Raw genomic sequence first — 24,420 nt, forward strand, 5'->3', positions numbered from 1 at the left:
GCTGTCATTAGATTCAAACCAGCACTGCCCTTAGCGGCATGGCGCAGATTTGTCACAGGAGACTGTGTGTTCAAAGCAACTGTGTTAGAAGCAATAGCTGGCTCTGCTAATTTAGCTACAGTAAAAGACTGACAATCAGCTGGCACAACAGTCTTTGTTTTCCCATTTAAACTCAGGCTGGAAGGCCATCCATTGTGGCATTGCCTGTCTTTAGCAGGATGCACTGAAGGAGACAAAGCTGCTGCTAGGAGGGCAGATTTGTGAGTCTCGGTGTCAATATTCTGGCAAGGCTTAGTCATTTGAGCAACATCTGTTTCTGGCTTCTGGTACATCGCTTTAAGAGCAGTCTTGCAATCAGCATTTTCATTTTCATAAGCCAATTGTTTCATTGAAACTTCAGAGGCGTCAAAGTTTGGAATTAAAGTACTGGCTGCTCTTAACCCATCAAGAATACCATGCAAGCCATTTTCTGTCACACTTCGCTTCAATTTTTTAAAAACTGCAAAGGGCAATGATTCATGGGCTCTCTGTTCCTGTGCATTCTGAACAACAGGAGACACTGCTAAGAATGGTAAGGTGTCAGTTGTTTTTTCTTCACTGCTTCCTTCTGCCATATTTGGAATAGTCAATTTTTGCACTGTGGTCTGAGCCCCTTTCAGGCATTGGTCCACCAAAGAAGGTGGCATGGAATTTACATTCGACCCAGGCAAATTTTTGGCAAAGGAAGGTGCCAATGGAATTACCTTTGGCATGACCTCAGAGGAGAGAGGCTGGAAATCTAGAGGCTGAGATGGAGGGAACAATATTATGGTATTTTTAAAAGCAGCTAGGGGTTGCAACAATGTGGGAGCATTCACAGAGACAGCTGGTGGCTGGAGCAAAGGGTTAGAGAGCTTTCCAACTGCGTCTCTACACAAACGCCAGGTGTGCAAGACTTGTACAGATGCCTCAGGATGTCTATGGAGTGCATCTCTCAGCTCATTCCATTTCTTAATGTCATAAGTACCCCCTCTGGAAACCAGGGGCACAGTCTAGCAATCTCTAACAACAATTTTTCTACTGGGGTGCTAAATGCTTATCATGCCCTTCCTGAGCTAGGAAAAATAATAAATTATTCCTATGCTTCTCCTGCACATGTGAAAGCTTGCTTCTCATGATCTCACCTGAAGGGTAATAGACGCGCGTCTTTGGGGCTCGTTCCGAGCAAATGAGATCCTAAGTCCGGGAATCCTTTTGCAGGAGATGATCCACCGCGACCGAGGGATAGCAGGTTGCTAGCTCCGAGGAGAGTCCAATCCTGGGGGTTTCCTTTCGCTGAGGTTTCCTTTTGCTGTGCCTCAAATGCTGAGGTTTTCTTTTTAGCTTTGCCTCACACGCTGAGGTCCCCCCCCCCCAAGCCTCACACGGTTCCCTTTTAGGTTTGCCTCACCTGGAGCACCACTTGAGGTGTTCTCAAAGTAAAGGAAGGATTGAACTCTGATTAATAAGAATACACAGAGGCTTGAACCAGCAAGACTCTGGGAAGGGTGCGTATAATAATCTCGGCGTGCCTCCACCCCTTGGCCCAGGTCGTTTTATTCACAAAAGAACTTTTACAGAGTGCTCATAAGAACCAATCAGATTTCCTCTGAGCATTTCAACAAACCCCATGTGGGGACAAAGTTAAACTACCAAAACTAATTAAGCACACATATTTCTGGGGTAAACAAAACAGAACTACAAAGGAGTACATTTGGAAACCCCTGAGGTCATAAACAAGCAATATACATGATAAGGAGGATGGCCAGGAAGACAGCGATCATTATAACCTTCAGGTGAGATCTGTTTCCTGGCCATAAGATTAACATCCTAAGATTAACATCAGAAAAGCTACATCAAAGAAACTGCCCACTGTCTTTGATGACCCAGGATGCCTGCCTGGTGAAGCAACTGGGCTGTGTAAGTGACTTGTCAAGCAAGAGAGATGGGCAGTAGAGGAAATGGCCAGAGATGCAGAGGGTTGTGGGATTTGATCAGAAATTATTGTCAATGAATTAAACCCAGTCAACACAATGCGTTCATCGTGGACACAATGACTTGATGCATATTTTATAATACCTCATAGTAGTCCCACCTGACCCCACACTCTGGATATTTGCACTCCTACAAGGTCATTCATTTCTATAAACCTTTTAAGAACTGTATTACACTCTGCAAACATTTCTGTGTGTTCAGGAATGCAAGTGGCCCCCAACCAGCCAAGGCCATTATTCCGTGGTATCCATCTTGAACATGATACCATGTCACTGGCACACCATTGTCCTCTAACCGCTTCTTGTATAACAGCCCATCGTCCCGGAATCCATCATATTCACAGGTTAGAATGAAAGTCTCTGGGAGCTGGCGGATTATGTCATCCTCTGCTAGAAGGGGGGCAAACATTGTCTCAGTACCTCTTTTAACTTGTTCATAAAGTTCTTCTGAAAATAGAGCAGGTTCTACAGGAACATAGCCCCTAGCTTTAAATTCTTCTGGAATGTTATCAGCGCTGATCCATTTTTGGTATTTCTCTCTCAAATCAGGAGGGACATGGGCGCCTTTCAGAACTCCATCTGCATTCATTGTCTTCCCAGTGAGATATGTCAAACCAACTTTGACAGTTCTTTTCCGGAACATAGGAGGAACTGAATGGTTTTGCTGATAGGATGGCAGATTGAAGTCCATTCCTTGCAGGAATGGGTAAATGAGGACCTGAGCTCGCACTCTTGGGAGGTCCTCTCTGGTCACCAGTTCTTGGCAAATGGCTGCAGTAAAAGTGCCTCCACTACTCTCCCCAGCAATGGCAATGCGGCTGGCGTCCACTCCATATTCCTTTGCATTTTTCATAAAGTATATTACAGCAGTTAAACAGTCCAGTACTGGGACTGGATACGGATGCTCAGGAGCTAAGCGATACCTAAAGAGAAGGCAAGATGTCATCAGCATTCATCATGTTAAGTCGTGGGCGAACATATCAGACGACACAGCGATTCTTCTAAAGCAGCTCTTTATTTGTAAGCTGGAACAGAACTGAACTGAGGAGCTCGGTCAGCCTGCTTATATGGAGCTCCACTAGAATGCAACAGTAACCATTTTCTGTAACTAGCCAATCACTGAACGTCACTTTCAATCCTTCATTTGCATACAAACTATCCAATCACTGAACGTCACTTTTGATCCTTCATTTGCATAACTATCTACAGTATCCCCCTGCTGGCCCAGGGTGAGAACTTCAGTACATAACACATCATACACTTTGCAGCATTTTCCTGCAATGGCATATATATCAAGGGTGGCACCCCTAGGGCCACATTCCTTTCTATGCAACCTTCCTGGGGGCCACATGTCAGCTGTGGGTGGGACCAGAGAGCAAAATGGAAAGCAAATGTGAACTTTCCCACTGGACAAGTAGGTTGGTTCCTACACACAGCCACACACCTTTCTCTACCCTCCAACCAAGCAAGCAAGACACATTCACACCAGTCAGATGCCACTCAAGGATGGTGCAAAAGAGGGGCAATGGTGCAGGGGTGGGGTCTGGGGTCAGAGGGGAAATGAAGAGGCCAGAGTGCAACATTCAGCCCCTGTGGCTGATGCTCTGCACCCAAATATAATGCTAGTTCGGCATCCCATTCTCAGTGGTTGCTGGTCAAATCTGATTCCGACCATAGAGGCAGACTATAGCCAGCATAGCTAGGAGCCACTGGTAGCCTTATACTCTGCCCAATTATTTAATCCCTTTTCAAAGCCATCCACATTGGAAGCTACCTCTGCTTTCTGTGGGAATTAGTTCCATAGTTAACTTTGCACTGTATGGATAAGTACTTTCTTTTATCTGAATCTTCTAGCATTCAGCTTCATTGAATGTCCACATGTTCTAGAGTTCAGAGAGAGCGACAAACACTTTCCCTAGGCCACTTTCCACACGACATGCCTAATATAACCAACTTCTATATTTTGAATGTTTTCTTGATTTCCTTTTCCATCTCAGGAAAACAACCCCAGTTCTGAATCACCTCCAGTATGTCTCACCATGCCTTCCTGAGATCAATGCTTCCCACTCTTTCTGCCCACTTTAAACCATATGGCCTTAAAGCCAAGAACTCCAGATCACCCACCTTGGCCAGGAGGCTTCAGATCATGCACCAAAGGTGCATTAAGGCAGTGAGGGCAGCCATTGGGAGAGATGATGTCCATTACTGTCGGGAAGGCTTGCTTTGTAAAGGGCTCTGAAGCCCTGGCAAATGACACTTCTCCCATTGCCCAATGTACCACTGCTCTCATTGGATGGTAAGTGTGGCTGACGGGACAGTTGGGAACAGCTGGAGCTTATTTGCCGGAGAGAAGTTCACCTTAACTCCAGCTGCACTTTCCCTCTCAACCACAGGGCCATTTTGCCTTAGGAGAAGAATCTTAATGGCTTTTTATGGGTTGATGTGGTGGTTTTCTGTAAAAGTAGTTTAATGGCCTGATCCAGCAGAGCTCTTCTTATCATTAAAGCCAGAGGGATTGGGTCCAAAGGCATAAAAATCAAAATACAAAGGTGAACACCCATTCTAAAGGTTGGCAAATCCACTATGTTGGCAAAATCAGCTTTTTGGGGGGCTCATGTGGAAGGGTTAGAAACTGAGGGGAAATGCTCTTTTTTCTGCTACAACAAGCATGAAGATACTTACTCAGCACACATAACCACAGAGTCAGTTTGGTGGGCAATGGAACGGCAGATCATTTCAGAGGTTCCTAGGGGGGAGGAAACACATCACACACTGCCTGCTGTGAGCAATTATTTGTTACTCTCCATTACAAATTTATTTGGTCGTTCACAATGAAATCACTGTGAGTTGAATCCACTGTGAGTTAGTCCTACTGAAAGTAAACCTGTTGAAATTAACAGATATGACCAATGCTCCCCCCCCCCAGGGGGTACACAAGGGTATGCAGGACCGGCACCTCTTTGTTGTTGTTGTTGTTGTTGTTTAAAAGTGTGGCACTTACCTTAACAATTTCATGGTGAGTACTGGCACCTCTCTTTCTAGAAAAAAGGACTGGATATGACTAATATTGCTGTGTCATAAATGTCTGTTTTTAATGTCCATGGAGGCACAGGTCAATTCTGCGTCCAGGGCAACTGTTTACCAGCTCCATCTGGAATGCAGGCTGAGACCCTACCTGCCCGCAGACTGTCTCGCCAGAGTGGTGCATGCTCTAGTTATCTCCTGCTTGGACTACTGCAATGCGCTCTACGTGGGGCTACCTTTCAAGCTGACCCGGAAACTACAACTAATCCAGAATGCGGCAGCTAGACTGGTGACTGGGAGTGGCCGCCAAGACCACATAACACCGGTGTTGAAAGACCTACATTGGCTCCCAGTACGTTTCCGAGCACAATTCAAAGTGTTGGTGTTGACCTTTAAAGCCCTTAATGGCCTCCGTCCAGTATACCTGAAGGAGCATCTCCACTCCTATAGTTCTGCCTGGACACTGAGTTCCAGTGCCGAGGGCCTTCTTGCAGTTCCCTCACTGCAAGAAGCGAAGTTACAGGGAACCAGGCAGAGGGCCTTCTCTGTAGTAGTGCCCACCCTTTGGAATGCCCTCCCACCAGATGTCAAAGGAAAAAAACACCTACCAGATTTTTAGAAGACATCTGAAGGCAGGCCTGTTTAGGGAAGCTTTTAATATCTAAAGGACTATTGTATTTTAATATTTTATTGGAAGCCGCCCAGAGTAGCTAAGGAAACCCAGCCAGATGGGCGGGGTATAAATATATTATATTATTATTATTATTATTATTATTATTATTATTATTATTATTTCATAAAATATATATGCTACTTGATTGTAGAAAACAACAACAATAACCATGTATAGGCTGCACAAATCACCCCCACCCCCGTCCACGGCAAACATTTCAGGATCTTTACATTAAATTACAATGATAAATTGTCTTCTAACAATACAGTGGAACCTCTACTCGCGACCACAATCCGTTCTGGAGGCCCGTCTGTGGCGTTTGCCCCCTAGGATGTGTTAAGGAAAGGGTTAAAATGGGTGTGAGGTGATTGGCCAGTGAAAATGCGAGGGGGGAGTAAAAGATAGAGTGGAAGGTTTTGAAAAGTCAGTTGAGGTCTGGGGGTTGTCGGGTGAGGTTTGGGAGTTGGGAGTTGAGGCTTGGGTGTTGGAGAAGGAAGATGGTGGATTAGGAGTGGGTTGGTTAGTTGTATTGTGAGAGAGTGAGAGGAATTGTTAGGGAGTTAGATACATAGTTGAGAATAATTCAGTTTGAAGTTGTAGGAACTAAGATTAGGAAACTGACCAGAGGAAAATGAACTGCAACCATATGCTTGTTCCTGCTCTTAAAAATAAACTTGATTATTTGTTTATGTTAACAACTGTCTGGACTCCGTGTGTCCCCGTGAGAAGCGGGGTGGCAGCAGCAAAGAAAGCAGTGGTGGCAAAGGGTCAATAGACCGTGAAACGTCCGGGGGCCCTGTGTGATCGCCACAAAATTGGTGGTGCAGCGGTGGGATAACAACTGAACCTGCCGCCACAAAATTGGCGACAGCAGCGGGATTCGATAAGTCTAAGTGCCTGTGAGGGGAAACAATACACCTGGAGAGGGGAAAGGTAAAACCGGTGAAGAGATTACCTGGCCTGAGGGTGTGATTGAGGATAAACCCCAGATTGCCGTTTGGCCGAGATAACAATAAGAGCAAGAGATCTCAAAAGACTGTTCTGGCGGAGGCTTAGGCTCAGGGTCAGAGGAAGTAAGCTTGAAAGGTTAGAGGGAAAAACCTAAAACTATACTTTGGGGACCGGGGTCTTGGAAAGCCAAGCCGGGAGGAACAGTGCTGAGAGTAAAAGTCTCTTATTTAATTAGTGCAAAATACTGACTCAACCATAATGCCACCTGTCAGGGAACTGACATCAGAGCGAGAGGCGGAAGCAGGGCTCCAGAGCGATGCCAGAGAGGGGACCAGCTGGGGGGAAGGAATTCAGCGTAACACCAGTAGAGAAGAGAGGGAGATGGAGGAATTGGCCACAGGGCTCCGAGACCCTTCACCAGAAGCTAGTGAAGAGAGCGCTGGCACGCCCCAGCCTTCCCCTTACTTGCGCAGACGAGTTCCGCGCAGGGAACATAGGCGGAGACTTGGTGTCAAACAGCTTTTATCCTGGAAAAGATTCAAGAAACGCCCACTGACGGATTCTGCAAGTGACTAGCAGGTCACGGAGGGCGAGCTGTGAGCCTAAGCATGGTTGGGCAAGCAATCAAACTTAACCGAAGGCAATTTACGCACAAGTAACCCCCTTACAACCATTACAGCAATCCATCAGTCATTGAAGTTACTTGTGCGCAGGGGAGGGTAACCATGAGTCTGACTGGAGGCGCTGGTGCCGCGGAGCAAACAGCTGGTGTGCAAGACCTGGTAAAGAGGAACCGGGAGCTGGAACAGCATGTAGCGTTGCTGACGGCGCGGCTGGATGAGAGGCGAACCCAGGATGCGCAGGTTAGACCCACCCCAGTGGCAAAGAAGGTGCCTGGACTGGTACACAAGTTCGGGGGGAAGCCACAGGACTATAATGGGTTCCAGACGGAAATAGAGTACGCTTTGGAGCTGCAGCACAATGACTTTGCTGACGATGCAGAGAGGGTGGCGTATATCGTGGGGCACCTGCAGGATGGCGCGCGCGAATGGGTCAGGCCCCTAATGGCCATGCAGAATGCTGCCATGAGGGACGTCCGGAAGTTTCTCCAGGCGATGGACGCAATGTATTCAAACCAATTTGGGCAGAGTGTGACCCAGAGGGAGCTGATGAGGTGCAAGCAGGGGGATCTATCTGTTAGAGACTACTGGTCCCGCTTTGCAATGCTAATACACGGGCTCGAATGGAATCTAGATGACCCGCCCATACAGATGCTGTTTGAGGAGGGGTTGTCTCCAACCGTGAAAGACGAGCTCTCCCGCGCGCCCCGCCCGCAGTCTATGGATGAATTGACCAAATCTGCGCTTGCGATAGGCGCACGCCAGGAAGCGCACGCTTTGGAAAGGCGGGAAGGGAGAGGAGAGCGTTGCCCTGACTACCGCATTCCTGAGATGCCAAGGCAGCCTGCCGATGACGTGGTGCCAATGGAAATCGATTGAGCGTGCGCGCGGGAGGTTTCAAGCGGCAACCAAGGAGTCAAAAGGGAGGGAAAGGCTGGGAAAAGCACCAAGAAGTGTTTCCTCTGCCAACGGCCAGGACACTTTGCCAGGGTCTGTCCACAAAGAAAGGCTTGGCAAGGGATGGTGGGAGCTGCTGGAAGCGAGGAGGAGGGGGCGGAGGAAAAGGTGCAGGGAAACGCCAGCGCTTGACTGCCCACAGGGGGGCGCAGCAGCCAAGCGAACAACTGACAGAAGTGCCCCAACCAGACCCACCCAAGGCTTCTATAGCGATAGAGGTGGTGCTAGAACTCCCAAATGGACACCCAGTCAAGGTGAAGGCAATGCTGGACTCAGGCAGCTCCTGTAATTTTTTTAGCAAGGAGTTCGCACTAGAGCACCAGCTCCACCTGCGGCCACTGGATTTCCCACTCCAAGTGACCACGATAGATGGCCGGGAGCTGCTGGGAGGAGAGGTGACACATCAAACCCCACCAATGAGAATGAGAGTGTCCAGACACACAGAAACCATTGCATTTCATGTGGCCACACTGGCGGGACCCCCGATAATACTGGGCATGAGCTGGCTAGTACTACATGATCCGGTGGTGGCTTGGCATCAACGGACAGTCACATTCAGGTCAGCGCACTGTTTGGAACACTGTCTAGGGGGGGAGAAGCCCAGGGTGAAGTTGGCCAGAGTGGCAGCAACCACACTGAAGCAGAGAGCAGAGGTGCCGCCACAGTACGTGGACTTACAGGAGGTCTTCAGCGAGAGGGAGGCGGACCGGCTGCCGCCACATAGGCCCTTTGACTGCCAAATCAACCTACTCCCTGGGGCGCAGCTGCCGGTGGGTAAACTGTATGCCATGTCGGACCGGGAGATGCAGGAGTTGGGAGACTTTATTGACAAGAACCTAAAGAGGGGGTTCATAAGGGAATCCAAGGCAGTGGGGGGCAGTCCGGTGTTCTTTGTGGACAAAAAAGACACGGATCAGCTTAGGCTGGTCGTGGACTATAGAAAATTAAACCTCGTATCGGAACCCGTGACCTTCCCTATGCCCAGAATTGATGATATTCTAACTCGGGTAAGGAAAGGTAAGATCTTTACCAAGCTGGACCTCCGGGGAGCATACAATTTGATTAGAATGAGGGAGGGGGACGAATGGAAAACCACCATGTTCACCCCCCTAGGGGCCTTTGAGTATCTAGTCATGCCATTTGGATTACAGTCAGGCTCAGCCTGTTTTCAAAGCTTCATGCACCATGTGCTGGACCCCTACTGTACAAGAACTGAGTAGCATTTCTGGACGACGTCTTGATCTATTCGGACAATGAAAAACAACATGTCCAGGACGTCAGGGAAGTGCTGAAGAGGCTACAAGAGCATCAGTTATGGGTCAAGCTGGAGAAGTGCCAATTTCACGCCAGAGAAGTGGAATTTCTGGGGTACCGGTTGTCAGACAGAGGCCTAGCCATGGACCCCGGTAAGGTGCAGGCGGTGCTGGAATGGAAGGCCCCCAAAACCCGGAAGGATGTGCAGAGGTTCCTCGGGTTCAGCAACTTCTACCGGAAGTTCATCAAGAACTTCACCCACTTAACCGCACCCATCACGGATTGTCTCAGTAGCAAAAAGAAGTTCGTCTGGACGGAAAGTGCCCAACGATCCTTCGAAAGGCTAAAGAAGGCATTCGCCTCAGAGGAACAGCTCCTGCATGTGGATCTGCAGAAGCCGATGAGGCTGGAGACCGACGCATCAGACCGAGCGGTAGGGGCGGTGTTGCTGCAGCCGGGAGGGCGCCAACACACCTGGAAGCCGTGCGCCTTCTTCTCACGGAAACTGAACAAATCGGAGCAGAACTACACGGTGTATGATCGCGAACTGCTAGCTATTTACGCAGCCTTTCGGCAGTGGAGACATCTCCTAATAGGGGCTCAGCACAAGATTCAGGTGTGCACCGATCACAAGAACTTGGAATATTGGAGAACGGCTCGAGTCCTCAACCAGAGACAGATTCGATGGGCACAGGAGTTCTCCAAGTTCTCCTTTGAGATCAAGTACGTGCCAGGAGAAGAGAACGTGAGGGCAGACGCACTTTCCCGGAAGCCAGAGTACACGGAAGGAGAAGGACAGTCGGAGCCTCGACACGTGTTCCCTGAGGAACGATGGGTGTGTGGGGGAGCGTTGGTTGGGAAACGAGAACTAACCGAGTTAATTCACCAGGACAAATTCGCCCAAAAACTAGAATGAGGGAACTCAGGGGAACTGGGGGAGACCAGGGAGGCTTTGAGGAAAGGGGAGGACTGCTGTACTACAAGGGAGCAATGTATGTGCCCGGGGAGACCTTGTGGGAAAGGGTGCTCAAACAGCTTCACGACAACCCAACAGCAGGGCACTTTGGGCAACACAAAACAATGTTACTGGTTACTAGAGAGTTCTGGTGGCCAAGGGTGAGGGAAGATGTACGAGAGTATGTAAGGGGGTGTGACCGCTGCCAAAGGGCCAAGGGGGAGAGGGCGGCCCCGGCAGGGCTACTGGAACCCTTACCCACACCGGGAAGACCCTGGGAGGTGGTGTCTATCGATTTTATGACAGATTTACCCAAATCCAGAGGGAAGACAGCAGTCATGGTAGTAGTAGACCTGCTAACCAAGATGTGCCATTTTATAGCATGCTCACATGCAGTAACAGCAGAGGAAACCGCCCAGTTGTTCGTGAAGCACATCTTCAGGTTGCATGGGGCTCCTGCGAGGGTTATCTCTGACCGAGGGAGATAATTTACCTCAAGATTCTGGAGGAGACTTGTGAACTTATTGCAGGTGGAGGTGGGCTTCTCGACGGCGAGTCACCCGGAGACTAACGGGCAAGCAGAGAGGGCGAACAGCATTTTACAGCAATATCTACGCTGTTACGTCAACGAGAGACAGAACGATTGGGTAGAAAAGCTAGCACTGGCGGAGTTTGCATATAATAATGCGGAGCATGTGTCCACGGGGATGAGCCCGTTCATGGCTAATTATGGGTGTCACCCCAGGGCCTTTCCCGGGAGGGGGGAGGAAGGGTGGAGCGTGCCCGCTGCAGAGCAGTTCGTGGAAGAAATGGAAGCCCTGCACCAGCAGCTTAAGATAAATCTGGAAAGGGCCAAGGAGGCGTACAAGAGACAAGCAGACAAACGTCGCCGGGAAGGGGAGACCATAAGGGTGGGGGACCGGGTGTGGTTATCCACCCAAGGCTTACCCTTCAAGGGCGGGTGTAAGAAACTAAGGCCCAGACGGCTGGGACCATTTGAGGTGACACACCAAGTGAACCCGGTGGCATTCCGGCTCAAGTTGCCAGACAGCATGAAAATCCACCCGGTATTTCATAGGTCATTGCTCTCACCGTACAGAGGGGAGCGGAGGGTCCGGGGGGTAGGAGGGGAAGGGCTCACACATCCACAACTGGAAAAGAGGGAACTCCACCACCAGGTAATGGAGATCCTGGATTCGCGCTGGCAGGGGTTTACTGGCTTACTGAACTTCCTGACAGTAAGAGCTGTTCAACAGTGGAATTTGCAGCCAAGGAGTGTGGTGGAGTCTCCTTCTTTGGAGGTCTTTAAGCAGAGGCTTGACAACCATATGTCAGGAGTGCTCTGATGGTGTTTCCTGCTTGGCAGGGGGTTGGACTCGATGGCCCTTGTGGTCTCTTCCAACTCTATGATTCTATGATTCTAGGTGGAGTACCTAGTAGCTTGGGAGGGGGAACCCGAGGCAGAAAACACGTGGGTTCCCATGGGGGAAATAGATGATGGATATCTGGTGGAAGAGTTCCACAACAGGTATCCGAGGAAGCCCAAACCCCTGGAGAGATTCTGGGAGGAGCAATTTGCCACCACCGATGAGGAGGAGGAGGAATTCGTGGGTTTTCCAGCTTCTGAAGAGGAAGGAGGAGAATCGTCAGGAGAGGAGGAATCAGATTGGGAAGCCCGTCCCGTGCAACGTAATCGGAGCGGGTGGGAAGTGGGGTTTGAGTCCTCGGACGACGACAGCAGCTCCTTTCGGGGGTTCCCTGCATCGTCAGCTGAAGAAGGTGATAAGGTCACGTCACAGGGTCAGGCCGGGGGTGGAGGGGGTCCTGGGAGGGAGGTGGATGTCAGGGAACTGACATCAGAGCGAGAGGTGGAGGCAGGGCTCCAGAGCGATGCCAGAGAGGGGACCAGCTGGGGGGAAGGAATTCAGCGTAACACCAGTAGAGAAGAGAGGGAGATGGAGGAATTGGCCACAGGGCTCCGAGACCCTTCACCAGAAGCTAGTGAAGAGAGCGCTGGCATGCCCCAGCCTTCCCCTTACTTGCGCAGACGAGTTCCGCGCAGGGAACATAGGCGGAGACTTGGTGTCAAACAGCTTTTATCCTGGAAAAGATTCAAGAAACGCCCACTGACGGATTCTGCAAGTGACTAGCAGGTCACGGAGGGCGAGCTGTGAGCCTAAGCATGGTTGGGCAAGCAATCAAACTAAACCGAAGGCAATTTACGCACAAGTAACCCCCTTACAACCATTACACCACCCAAGAAAACCAACATGAAAGCTCTGGAGAAGAGAATGGGAATCCCTAGGGGGAAGAAACCAGAACAGAAGAGATGACTAAAACGCCACCTGAAGTAGAAGTTCCACAGTTTTCAGAGGATTTTGAAAAGTGGAAATTAGTACAAGAATATAACTTGAAATTAGAGCTTGATAAAAATAGGCTTGAGAATGAATTGGAAAAAGAAAAATTGAGGGCTGAGCAGGAAAGGGAACAGCAGCGGTTTCAGTTAGAGATGAGACGGTTGGAACTAATGGTATTAGAAAATAGTAATAATAGTAATAACACCGATGGGCAGAATCAAATGAAGATAGATTTAAAACGCTTTCCTGAATTTAGAGATAGGGATAGCCCAGAAGCATTTCTAGTAGCCTTCAAGAGAGCCTGTCACGATTTTCAAGTAAAAGAGGAAGATAAAATGATGATCTTGAGAGCTAGAATAAGTGGTCCTCTAGCCGAATTATATGCTCAAATGACTGAGGAACAATCCAAGAGAATGCAGACACAGTACCTAAGATTAGAGAAGTGATGGCGTTGGAGCAATTTTACGACACAATAAATGGCCAATTGAAGTACCTGATAAAAGAAAGAAACCCCAAGACAATAGAGGAAGCAGCGGGTTTAGCCGATAAAATAGATGAAATCTGAGACCATGGATTTGATAGGCCAAAATTTGGTGGGAGATATTGGGAAACAAACAAGAATAACTTTCAGCAAACCAAAGGAAAGTTTACCTCAGAAATCGATAAGAGAGGCAGCCCCTCATCGGGAAGCCCACATGAGAAGGCACACATCCATACAGAGTTTACTGAGGGAAAAGTAAATAAAACAAGTTATGCAGGACCCAAATACATTTCATGCTGGAGATGTGGGAAATTAGGTCATAAACGTTTTGATTGTAAAACAGGAAAAGAAACATCTAGTTATAGTACCACACAGAAACAGACATATTGTATCCAGTCTGTGGAGCAGAGCCCAACTAGCCAGGTTGTCAAGGAAACAGACCTGCCAACTAGGCCTGAGCCTGCTGAGCTAGTAGAGGCCAAAGTCCTGCACTGTTATGTGATTCAACAAGATAATCTCTTGTTAAAGAACGCTGGAGATTATATCTGGATAGATGGAAAAAGATATCTCGGGTTAAAGGACATGGGATCGCAAGTCACCATAGTCCATAATCAGGGATGATGCCATAATTCCAGGAAAAGTAATGAAATTAAAAGGAATTTCGAAACAAGCAGAAATCCTAAAGGTGGCGGAAATAGATGTCAGATTCAAAAACTGGGCAGGGAAGTGGCAGGTAGCCCTGTCGGAAGAAATTCCCGCCCCTGTGCTCATTGGTTGGGACATTTTAGAACATGTGCAGAGTACTTTCATAGTTACCAGAGCAAAAGGGAGTCCACAGTCACCTAATCCTGAGGGGTTGGATACAGTAGTAGAGACAGACAGTGCTGAAGAACAGCAAGGGAATGATCAGTGTGAGGAAAGAAAAGACACCTTTTTATTTCCTTTGACTAAAAGTCAAACCTCAAGTTTTGCCAAAAAGCAAAAAGAAGATACTGAGTTACAAATGTACTTTGAGGCAGCCGAGTCGGAGAGGTTGTTAACTCCTGAGTGCCCAGAACGGTTTTGTTTGAGCAAGGGCCTTTTATATCGAGAAGTCCTTGACCCACCATGCGGGGGGGGGGGGGTGAAGAAGTGAAAAGACAGTTAGTAATCCCTCATACCTATAGAGAAAAGATTTTGCAACAAGCCCATAATAGCATTGTTGGTGCACACATGGGAGTTGTACATCATATTGACACTGGAGATGCTAAGCCAATTGCTGTCAACCCATATAGAATAACTGGAGAGTATGTGGGGAAAGTTAGCAATGAGATAAGGGCAATGCTGAAGGCAGGGATTATAACCACTTCGGAAAGTCCCTGGGCAGCACCCATAGTGTTACAGTGGTGCCCCGCAAGACGAACGCTTCGCAAGACGGAAAACCCGCTAGACGAAAGGGTTTTCCGTTTTGGAGGCGCTTCGCAAAACGAATTTCCCTATGGGCTTGCTTCGCAAGACGAAAATGTCTTGCGAGTTCCTGCGGGGTTTTTTCCCCTCCCCCCCTTTTTCTAAGCAGCTAAGCCGCTTATCAGCTGATCCGCTAAGCTGATAAGCCGCTAAAAGCCGCTAAACCGCTAATAGCGCTAATCCACTAAGCTGTCAATGGGCTTGCTTCGCAAGACGAAAAAACCGCTATACGAAGAGACTCACGGAACAGATTAATTTCGTTTTGTGAGGCACCACTGTATTAGACAAACCTGATGGAGCTATTAGATTTTGCCTAGATTATAGGAAGCTGAACCATGTCACTAAAGCGGATGCATATCCAATGCCGCGTTTAGATGACCTGAACGAAGCTGTAGGCCAGTGTCATTACATCACCTGCCTAGACTTAACAAAGGGGTACTATCAAGTAGAAATGGACCCTAAGGACCAGGAGAAAACTACGTTCAGAAGTCCTTTAGGGTTGTTTGAATTTAAAATAATGCCCTTTAGCTTAAAGAATGCGCCAGCAACTTTTCAGCGATTGGTGGACAAAATCCTGAATAGATTAAGAAACTGGACAGCAGCATGTCAGCAGGCGTTTGATGCCTTAAAAAGCGCCTTGACATCAAATGCAGTCCTTGTTGCTCCTGATTATGATCATGAGTTCACCATCTTAACCGAAGCATCTAATGCCGGGATCGGGGCCGTGCTGTGCCAACAGGGAGAGAAGGACGACCTGCATCCTATCACCTTCATAAGCAAGAAACTACTACCAAGGGAAAGAAATTATTCGACCATCGAGAAGGAATGCCTTGCCATTGTATGGGCATTACAGAAGTTGAAGCCGTACATCTGGGGCCGAAATTTAACTTTATGTACTGACCGCTCACCCTTTTTGTGGTTGAGGACAATGAAGACCAACAGTAAGTTGTTGAGGTGGGCCCTATCACTGCAAGACTTTAATTTTATGATTAAAAATGTGAAAGGGACCCTGAATACCGTCACAGATGCGTTGTCCAGAAGACCTGCAGTTGAAAGTTAACTGAATACCTAACATGTAACAGGTTATTGTATATATGTATATTTTACCAGAACACAGTATTTGATGTGCAAATGTTAGATGTGATGTGAAGGGTGAAATGACAGGTTAGGAAATGTTTATTTGCCATAAAAATGTACTGCTGATTGATCAGGAGAATAACTAGGTTAAGTTATCCCTCCTGAGTCAATCTTCTTAAGGGGGGAGGAATGTGGCGTTTGCCCCCTAGGATGTGTCAAGGAAAGGGTTAAAATGGGTGTGAGGTGATTGGCCAGTGAGAATGCGAGGGGGGAGTAAAAGATAGAGTGGGAGGTTTTGAAAAGTCAGTTGAGGTCTGGGAGTTGATGGTTGAGGTCTGGGGGTTGATGGTTGAGGTCTGGGGGTTGGGAGTTGAGGCTTGGGTGTGGGAGAAGGAAGAGGGTGGAATACACAGTGGGGGTTGAGTTGTATTGTGAGAGAGTGAGAGGAATTGTTAGGGAATTAGATAGATAGTTGGGAATAATTCAGTTTGAAGTTCTAGGAACTAAGATTAGGAAACTGACCAGAGGAAAATAAACTGCAACCATATGCTTGTTCCTGCTCTTAAAAATAAACTTGATTATTTGTTTATGTTAACAACTGTCTGGACTCCGTGTGTCCCCGTGAGAAGTGGGGTGGTGGCAGCAAAGAAAGCAACCGCAGTGGTGGCACAGGGTCAATAGACCGTGAAACGTCCGGGGGCCATGTGTGATCGCCACACCGTCGTTATGGCGAAACAGGTTGCTGGGAGAGGCACCATTGTGTGCAGGCACGGGCGACAATTGCCCGCTTCTGTGCAGGTGTGAACGGCAGCAAACCCGCCCGTTACTTCCGGGTTTGCCGTGGTCGCAACTTAGAATATCTGCGAGTGGTGGCGGTTGTAAATAGAGGTTCTACCATTTCAAACACATTTCACAGAACTTACGAATGCTTCCAGCCACCGCAGCACCTCCATGAAGAAAGATGATTCCTTTCCTGTTCCCAGCAGGTGACGTCTTGGGCCAGTACAGCCTCACAGGCACCCCATCAAAAACCAGGTCCTTTATGATCAGTTTGGAGTCCTTCATTATCGGAATGAATAGGCACATGGCCCTGATTATGGAATATCTATGGCAGATGCCCATTTTTTCCAGAATTCCTACCTGTTTAAAACAAAACATTTAGCATGCATAATTAGCATTAGATATTTTCCACTTACAATTTTTTAATACTTAAAAAAGTATTTTGGGACCGTCTAATCCAGCCTTTAGAAATGATCATGACCAGTACTTTGACACAGGGTGAGATACCTGATACTTGGAAGACCATTCCCTGCTGAAAGGCCCATTTCCCCTTGGCCTAGGGGGCAGGGCCCACTGGGGACTCACCTTGAACAGCTAAAAGGGGATGCTGGGAGGCCAGAGGGGCATTGCTGGAACAACTCTTGGGATGTGGCCACTGGCTAAAAAGTTTTAAAATCTTTAATTTTAGTTCCCCTGTTTTGTTTTTGTTGGGTTGGGGTTGGTTAAATGTTTTGTTGGGATTGGCAGCTATTTTAATTTGGGTATTATTATTATTATTATTATTATTATTATTATTATTATTATTTTATATTGATTTATAGGTTTATTTTAGTTTGTATAAGATATGCTGTTTGTTAATGTTTGATGTTTTATTATGCTTATATATGCTGTAAGCCACCCAGAGTGGCTGGGTAAACCCAAATAATATAATTAGTATATTACAAATAATATAATTAGTATTATTATTAGTAATATAATTAGTATATTACAAATAATATAATTAGTATTATTATTAGTATGCCAATATCACATTGATAGCAAAACAAGATCATGACCCAGCCCAAGTCAATAATTATAGACCTATTACTTTGCTTAATTGTAATTATAAATGGTTTGTGGCAATATTAGCAAGAAGACTCAAACAAGTGTTAGGAAACTTAATACATGAAGACCAGACAGCATTTCTGCCGATGAGGCAGTTAAAAGATAATGTTGCAATTGTATTAAATGCTACTGAATATTTTGAAAAAAGAAAGGATTAGCAATTACCCATGGTTTTTCTAGATGCAGAGAAAGTGTTTGATAATTCACTGGTCAACAACAAATTTGTTGTCTGCATTTTTTTAAATTGATTTAGGATGAATCTGATGCGCTGAATCCAAAAATCACATTGGTTTCGCTCAATCAGGTCAAATTTTTGAGCTATGGACACATTTCGGTTTTTTTACGTTTTTGTTCACATGTACGCTTGTGTGGAGCATTTTAGAAGAAGTTGGTGGGGGTGAAATGCCATGACGAATAATTGTTTTGATTGGAAATGATTATTTTAATGACAAGAAGTATTCAGGTCCAATAGTTCTTGGTGATTATGTCGAAAAGGGATCAGTTTGAAGTCATAAAACCTCGAAATCTTCCATAAATTGGTGCGCTGTTGATGTGACTGGGATCAACAGAAAGAACCGGAGCAGCCTCAAGTATCCTGATCTTCAATCAGCACGTCGTCCTGTAGCTCATTATGATGAAATTCCAGTGCCTGTCTTCGGAGAACTTCCTGACGAAGATGCCTCCAGTGTTGAAGGACATGAAGAAGAAGTGGTTCTTGAAGATGATGCTCCACATCCATTTTCCCAAAAGGAGTTGAATGATCTAGTTCGCGACCTCAGCTTGTAAAGGACTCTGCCAAACTGTTGGCATCTAGATTGAAGGAAAAAAACCTCTCTGACAGTGCTTGCATCAGCTTCTTCAGCAACAGGCATCAAGAGTACCTCCGTTTTTTCTCGGAAGAGAAGGACGTGGTGTATTGTGCAGATATTGCACAGCTTCTGCTCAAGCTTGGAGTGCCACAGTATGAACCCAAAGATTGGAGACTGTTCATTGACAGCAGCAAGTGATCACTGAAATGTGTTTTGCTACACAATGGCAACCAGTTTGCCTCTATACCCCTGGCTCACTCGAGTACACTGAAGGAGAACTATGAAGCGGTGAAGTATGTGCTGGAGAAAATTGGTTATGATCAGCATAAGTGGTTTATTTGTGTTGACCTGAAGATGGTGAACTTTTTGTTGGGACAACAGTCTGGCTTCACCACGTACCCATGTTTTCTGTGCATGTGGGAAAGTAGGGACCGTGCTCAGCATTACACAAAGAAGGACTGGCCTGTGCGGGAGGAATTGGTGCCTTGCAAAAAAAGGAATGTCATCAACAACCCTCTGGTGGACAGAGACAGAATACTCTTCCCACCGCTGCACATCAAGCTTGGCTTAATCAAGCAGTTCACCAAGGCTCTGGACAAGGATGGTGACTGCTTCACTTACTTGTGCCAGGCTTTTCCAGGATTGACCATGGAGAAGTTGAAAGCTGGCATCTTTGACGGTCCTCAGATCCGTCAGCTCATCAGAGATCCAGAGTTCGGAAAGTTAATGAACGAAGTGGAACTGAAAGCGTGGAAGGCATTTGTTCTGGTAGTGAAGAACTTTCTTGGCAACAATAAGGCCAGAAACTACGCAGAACTTGTCAACAACATGCTGACTGCTTTCAGAAACCTGGGCTGCAACATGAGCGTCAAGATGCACTACCTATTTTCACATATGGACCGGTTTCCTGAGAAACTGGGTTCAATGAGTGACGAGCAGGGGGAGAGATTCCATCAGGACATGAAAGAGATGGAGACCAGATATCAGGGTCTCTGGGACACAGTCATGATGGCTGACTACTGTTGGACTCTGAAGAGAGATCTCCCTGCCGCTGAGCATTCCAGGAGTTCCAAGAAATGGAAGTTCAAGCCCTGAAGTTTGAAAAATGGTGAAGCAACATGCAATTTATGTGTACTTACCTTTATCAATGCCCACCATTCAGTTTACAGTAAACCTGACCTGATGGAGAGAAACGGATGCCATTTCCTGATTCAGCAGTGCAAAAATACACTAAATCAGTTGTAGAAATCTAGACAGCATTAAAAAAGTAAAAAATTGTTACCCAGCTTCTTGGAGTTGGGGGCGGGAATTACTAGATAAAATGGGGTTCAGGGAGAAATTTGTGAGAGGAATCAATACATTATATACAGAGCGATTTTCAAACAGTGAACATAATTTTATAAGAAAAATGCATTATTGGCAAGGAAACAAGAGAAGGTTGTCTACTTTCACCATTATTGTTTATTTTGGTTTTAGAAGTGTTGTGTGGGGATATTAGGGAAAATGATATACGAAGCCTCCAAGTGAGTCTTCAAACTTACAAACGGAGGGCATTTGCGGATGATGTGGTATTGTTCATGGAAAACCTGATGAAAATGTGGTTAAGGTACTGGAAGCAATAAAGCAGCTTGGTGATTTTCTTTTATAAGAGAAAGAAAGTAGTGGGCAGCAGAGGGCGGGAGATAAAAAATTTTTGACCAGATATCAAAATTTACTTGAACGGAAATCACTTTTATGATTATCTCCTATTGAAGCCAGTGCACTAAGGAAATTAAACATTCAAGAGAACTGGGGTACTTATAGAGACATACTGTGTTTTTCTGGTAATGCATGTAAAATGAAAAAGTTAGAAGAAATTCAAGAATGGGTATCAGATTGGTTTCAATATTTTCAAATTAATTAGCATTTTAAAAAGAATTATTTTATTGACTCTAAAGGATTGCAGCCCCTTTTATAGAGGTGTCTTCATCCCCATGATATATGTAAAATATACTTACTAGTGCCAATCCATATCCCACTGAGAAATCGTGAAGCAATATTATTAGGCGATAGGACAGTCCTCGAGGTAGGTGGGTCCTGGTAAGACGATAAGAAACTCCCCACACTAACAGCAAGAAATGAATGAAAATAGTTGTATATAATATCAGCATCCACAGAGTTTCACCAAACGCCATTTCCCTTAAACTCAGAGGCACAGAGACAAGGACTTCGCCTTGGCCAACGCTGGTGGCTTTTATAGGAGAAGAATCTATGCCATGAGGAAAAGAACACCCTAGGCCAACCCATATAGTTCTCAGTTGAGAAGAAAAGAAACAGTTTAATAATCCAGTAAGACATTGCAGCTATCCTGGATTCCTGAAAGACACTGTTGTTCCTCACACAGGGTGTGGATACGCATTGGTGGGTGTGAATTTGCCTATCTTCTCCTCCCAAGGAAAGTCGTGCATAGGAGTGTGCCTGCCCTCCCACACAAAATCATTGTGCCTCTTCCCTCCCTGAGGAGTTTGTCAGGGATAATTAAAAGGGGCGGCACAACGAGGCAGGAGGGGCTGGCTGGCACGACACTGCAATGGCATCCTCACAACAGGAGGGTCACTGCAACTTTCCAGAACAGTGTGGTGAGGAAAGAGGTTTGGCGCTGTGCAGGCTGACCAATGGGAGCCAATCCCACCCAGTCTATTGCTCATATAACTCCACTTTTCATTTATAAAGTCCATTTATTTATTTATTTATAAAAGCTTCCTCTACTTCCTCTACTGTTGGACCCATTGATGGCCTCTTGCTGAACTGATACAAAGAGGGGAGTTGAAATACAATGGGATTTAGTTCATTCATTTATTTATAAAAGCTTCCTCTGCTGTTGGACCCATTGGTCATTTGCTGCAATGATACAAAATGGAAGCATCCTGACTTTCTTGGTTGAAGGAATGGAGAACATTAGAGAATTCACATATTCTAGACTTAGAAGGCCATGATAATATTTTTGGTTGGCACGCTTCATTATGGTATGAAAAGGTGAAAGTACATAAAGGATTTTTTTATATATATTTTTTATTAAGGATTTTCTTGTTTTACAGAAGTGTAGTGCCTCGTATTTTTTTTTCCTTCTTCTTCTTCCATGTAACGTTTTTACAAATCCGTTTCATTTGTTGAGGCATTAGGGGGAGAAGAAAACAGAAAGAAAAAAGAAAGGGGGGGTGGGGAGAGGGAGGATGGATGGGGGTGGGGGTGGGTGGCGGTGTTTCTATTATGTTTAATGTATGTAGAGTTTGGTGTCAGTGTTGCTTGTGTTGTTCACTTGTGTTCCTTTGGTGGTGAGAGAGGTTGGGGTTGGCTTAGGGTGTGATTGTTTGCTTGTGATTGGCTGTGGTGATCTTTGTTTTCGTGTGTGAGTGAGGTGGGTGGGTGTTTTGGATCAGGTTAGCCATATTGATTTGTATGCTGTTGGTGGATTATTGTCATTGTCCTGTTGGGCTGTGTATGTGATAAAGGGGAGCCATACCGGGGTGAAGGCGTCTTCTTCTGTTTGTCCCCGTGTCAGTTTCAGTTTATTAGTTAATTTTTCTAGTAGGGCTGTTTCCCATACTATTTGGTACCATTGGTCCATGCTTACTCCTGACAGGTCTCTCCAGTGTCTGGTTATGATGTTTCTGGCTGCTGAGAGCAGGTGGGTTATGAGTTCTTTGTGGTGTAAATGGGCATTGTTGTCTTGGAAGATGTTTAGTAGGGCCAATTCTGGGGTGATGTCTATTACTTGCTTAGTTATTTTACATATTTCTTGTATGGCTGTTGTCCAGAATAGTTGAATTTTGGGACACTCCCACCACATGTGGAGGTATGTGCCTGTGGAGGTGCACTCTCTCCAGCATTTTGGTGAGGTTCCTGGGTGTATTAGCGCTAAGTTTCCTTGGTGTTAGGTACCACCTGTAGGTGAGTTTCAGTGTGAGTTCTTTTCTTTTCGTTGATATGGATTTAAAGAGGGGTTTAGACCACATTCTGGTCCATTGAGTGGGGTTAATCTCATAGCCTATGTCATTCTCCCATTGTTTTTTGATTGTGTCTAGGGGATTTGCGGGATTTTGGAGTAGTATTTTGTATATTGCGGATACCGTCCCTTTACCGTTTCCCTTTGTTGTTAGGAGGAGGTTTTCGAAGGTTGTCAGGGGCCTAGTTGCTGCTACATAAAGGATTTATAAATCATATAATTAGGGGGGGAATTGTATAGAATATGGGATAAATAGAAGCATTTATTAGAGGGGAACCACTTTGGCTCTCAATGCTGGAAGTTATAGAGGTAAAGAAAAAGAATATTATTATTATTATTATTATTATTATTATTATTATTATTATTACTTATTGAATTTATATACCACCCTATACCCAGAGGTCTCAGGGCGGTTCACATAAAAGGATTACAATATGATAGAATGGTGGACAACTTACAAAAAATTATTAAAACAAGTGGGAGGAAAGTATAAATTTATAAAAAATAAGGAATTATCAGGAAAACCATCAACATGGATACAATATCATCATTTGAATGGAGTATTTAAGAAAGATAGGCTACAAGGGTCTGGGGAACAAGTATCACAACTGGAGAGAGACCTGTTGGAATGGAATGTAAAAGTGCTGTCTATAATGTATAAAATATTATTGGAATGGGAGACAAAGGATGACAAAATTTACAGCATGTTATGGTTTGAGAGAAAACTCTATGAAAATAAACTATCAATGGTATCTAACCATTGGCAAAAATGGCAAAAATGTATAAATCTAAATCAAATAAATGTTGGAAATATAAAGAGGAAGAAGGTTCTTTTTATCATGTGGTGGTCTTGTAGTAAGGTTAAAGCTTACTGGGAAATGATATATCATGAATAGAAAAGGATGTTTAAAATAATGTTTATAAAAGCCCAGAAGCTTTTCTTTTGGGAATTATAGGGACAGAACTACCTAAACTGTATAGAAACTTGTTTGTGTTTGCTACTACAGCAGCAATAATGCTACTTGCCCCAAAATGGAAAGAAGTAGAAGTCCCAGCAAAGGAAGAATGGATACAGAAAACTTAAGGAATATGCAGAAATGGCAAAACTTACCAGAAAAATAAAAAACCCAGATAACAAACTTTTTATAAAAGAATGAAAATGGTTTATTGAATATTTGCAGATACATTGTAAACAGAAAAGAACAGGATTATTGTTACAACCTGCAGTTTCAAAAGAGTATATATTTAAAGTAGAAGAATAAATTAAGTTAATTTGAATATGCAGAAGATATTAAAAATAAATATCCCTTCCTCCCTCTCTCTCTCTTTCTTTCTCAATGTGAAGTCCCAAAATTGTCACATCATAACTCCAGGCAGATGTTGCTACATAATATCTGCTTGAGTTTGAAGATTTAGCAACGAGAAACATCTGTGCAAAAAGCTAAGCCAAGTCCTTTGGAGTGCAATGGGTCCATTTCATTATACCCACATTAGACAGAATTAGTCAAACCCAGATACCCGGACACACAAAAGGCAAGACATTATGCTGCTCTCTCCATATCAGGCCAACAAGCAAGAAGATGTCGTTGGATCTCACCATTCTCTGATCACTTGAATTCAAACTTTGAGCTGCCAAGGAGAACCTTGAAATGTCATCCAGGCCAATAAGTCAGTGAACAAACAGTTGCAAGCAGTATATCAAGAGCAGGTGTTAAGAAGCGGGTGGTCAGGGTAGCCCTCTGCTGCACCCAAGCTCCAGGGGGCTCCCAGAGAAGGACTGACCATCCTAAGGTCCAGCTGGGAAGGGCAAGGGTATCTATAAAAAAGGTAAAGGGACCCCTGACCATTAGGTCCAGTTGTGGCCGACTCTGGGGTTGCGGCGCTCATCTCGCTTTACTGGTCGAGGGAGCCGGCGTACAGCTTCCGGGTCATGTG

The 24,420-nt window shown here is 45.6% G+C and overlaps 1 protein-coding gene across 1 annotated transcript; it reads right to left on the reverse strand.

Annotated features, from left to right (window-relative positions):
* Positions 1-1,501: 1,501 nt before the first annotated feature.
* On the reverse strand, positions 1,502-20,860 carry LOC309330394 (arylacetamide deacetylase-like 4). Its single transcript, XM_081842001.1, has 4 exons — positions 20,498-20,860; positions 16,731-16,947; positions 4,695-4,758; positions 1,502-2,935 (listed from the first exon to the last, which is right to left on the reverse strand). Exons 1-4 carry the CDS (start codon positions 20,672-20,674, stop codon positions 2,161-2,163), a joined length of 1,233 nt encoding a protein of 410 aa, XP_081698127.1. The 5' UTR covers positions 20,675-20,860; the 3' UTR covers positions 1,502-2,160.
* Between the last annotated feature and the right edge of the window lie 3,560 nt (positions 20,861-24,420).

The sequence above is a fragment of the Podarcis erhardii genome (assembly GCF_964252035.2).
Source record: "Podarcis erhardii genome assembly, chromosome: 15".
Taxonomy (NCBI): Eukaryota; Metazoa; Chordata; class Lepidosauria; order Squamata; family Lacertidae; genus Podarcis; species Podarcis erhardii.

Bases quoted from the DNA above. Each gene is read 5' to 3' on its own strand.
- LOC309330394 (XM_081842001.1), bottom strand. From the start codon at position 20,674: ATGGCGTTTGGTGAAACTCTGTGGATGCTGATATTATATACAACTATT. The intron at 4,759-16,730 runs GTAAGTTCTGTG...CCTCCCCCCTAG, and splicing joins TGCGGTGGCTGGAAGCATTC to GAACCTCTGAAATGATCTGC. The intron at 2,936-4,694 runs GTAAGTATCTTC...CCTTCTCTTTAG, and splicing joins TCTGTGGTTATGTGTGCTGA to GTATCGCTTAGCTCCTGAGC.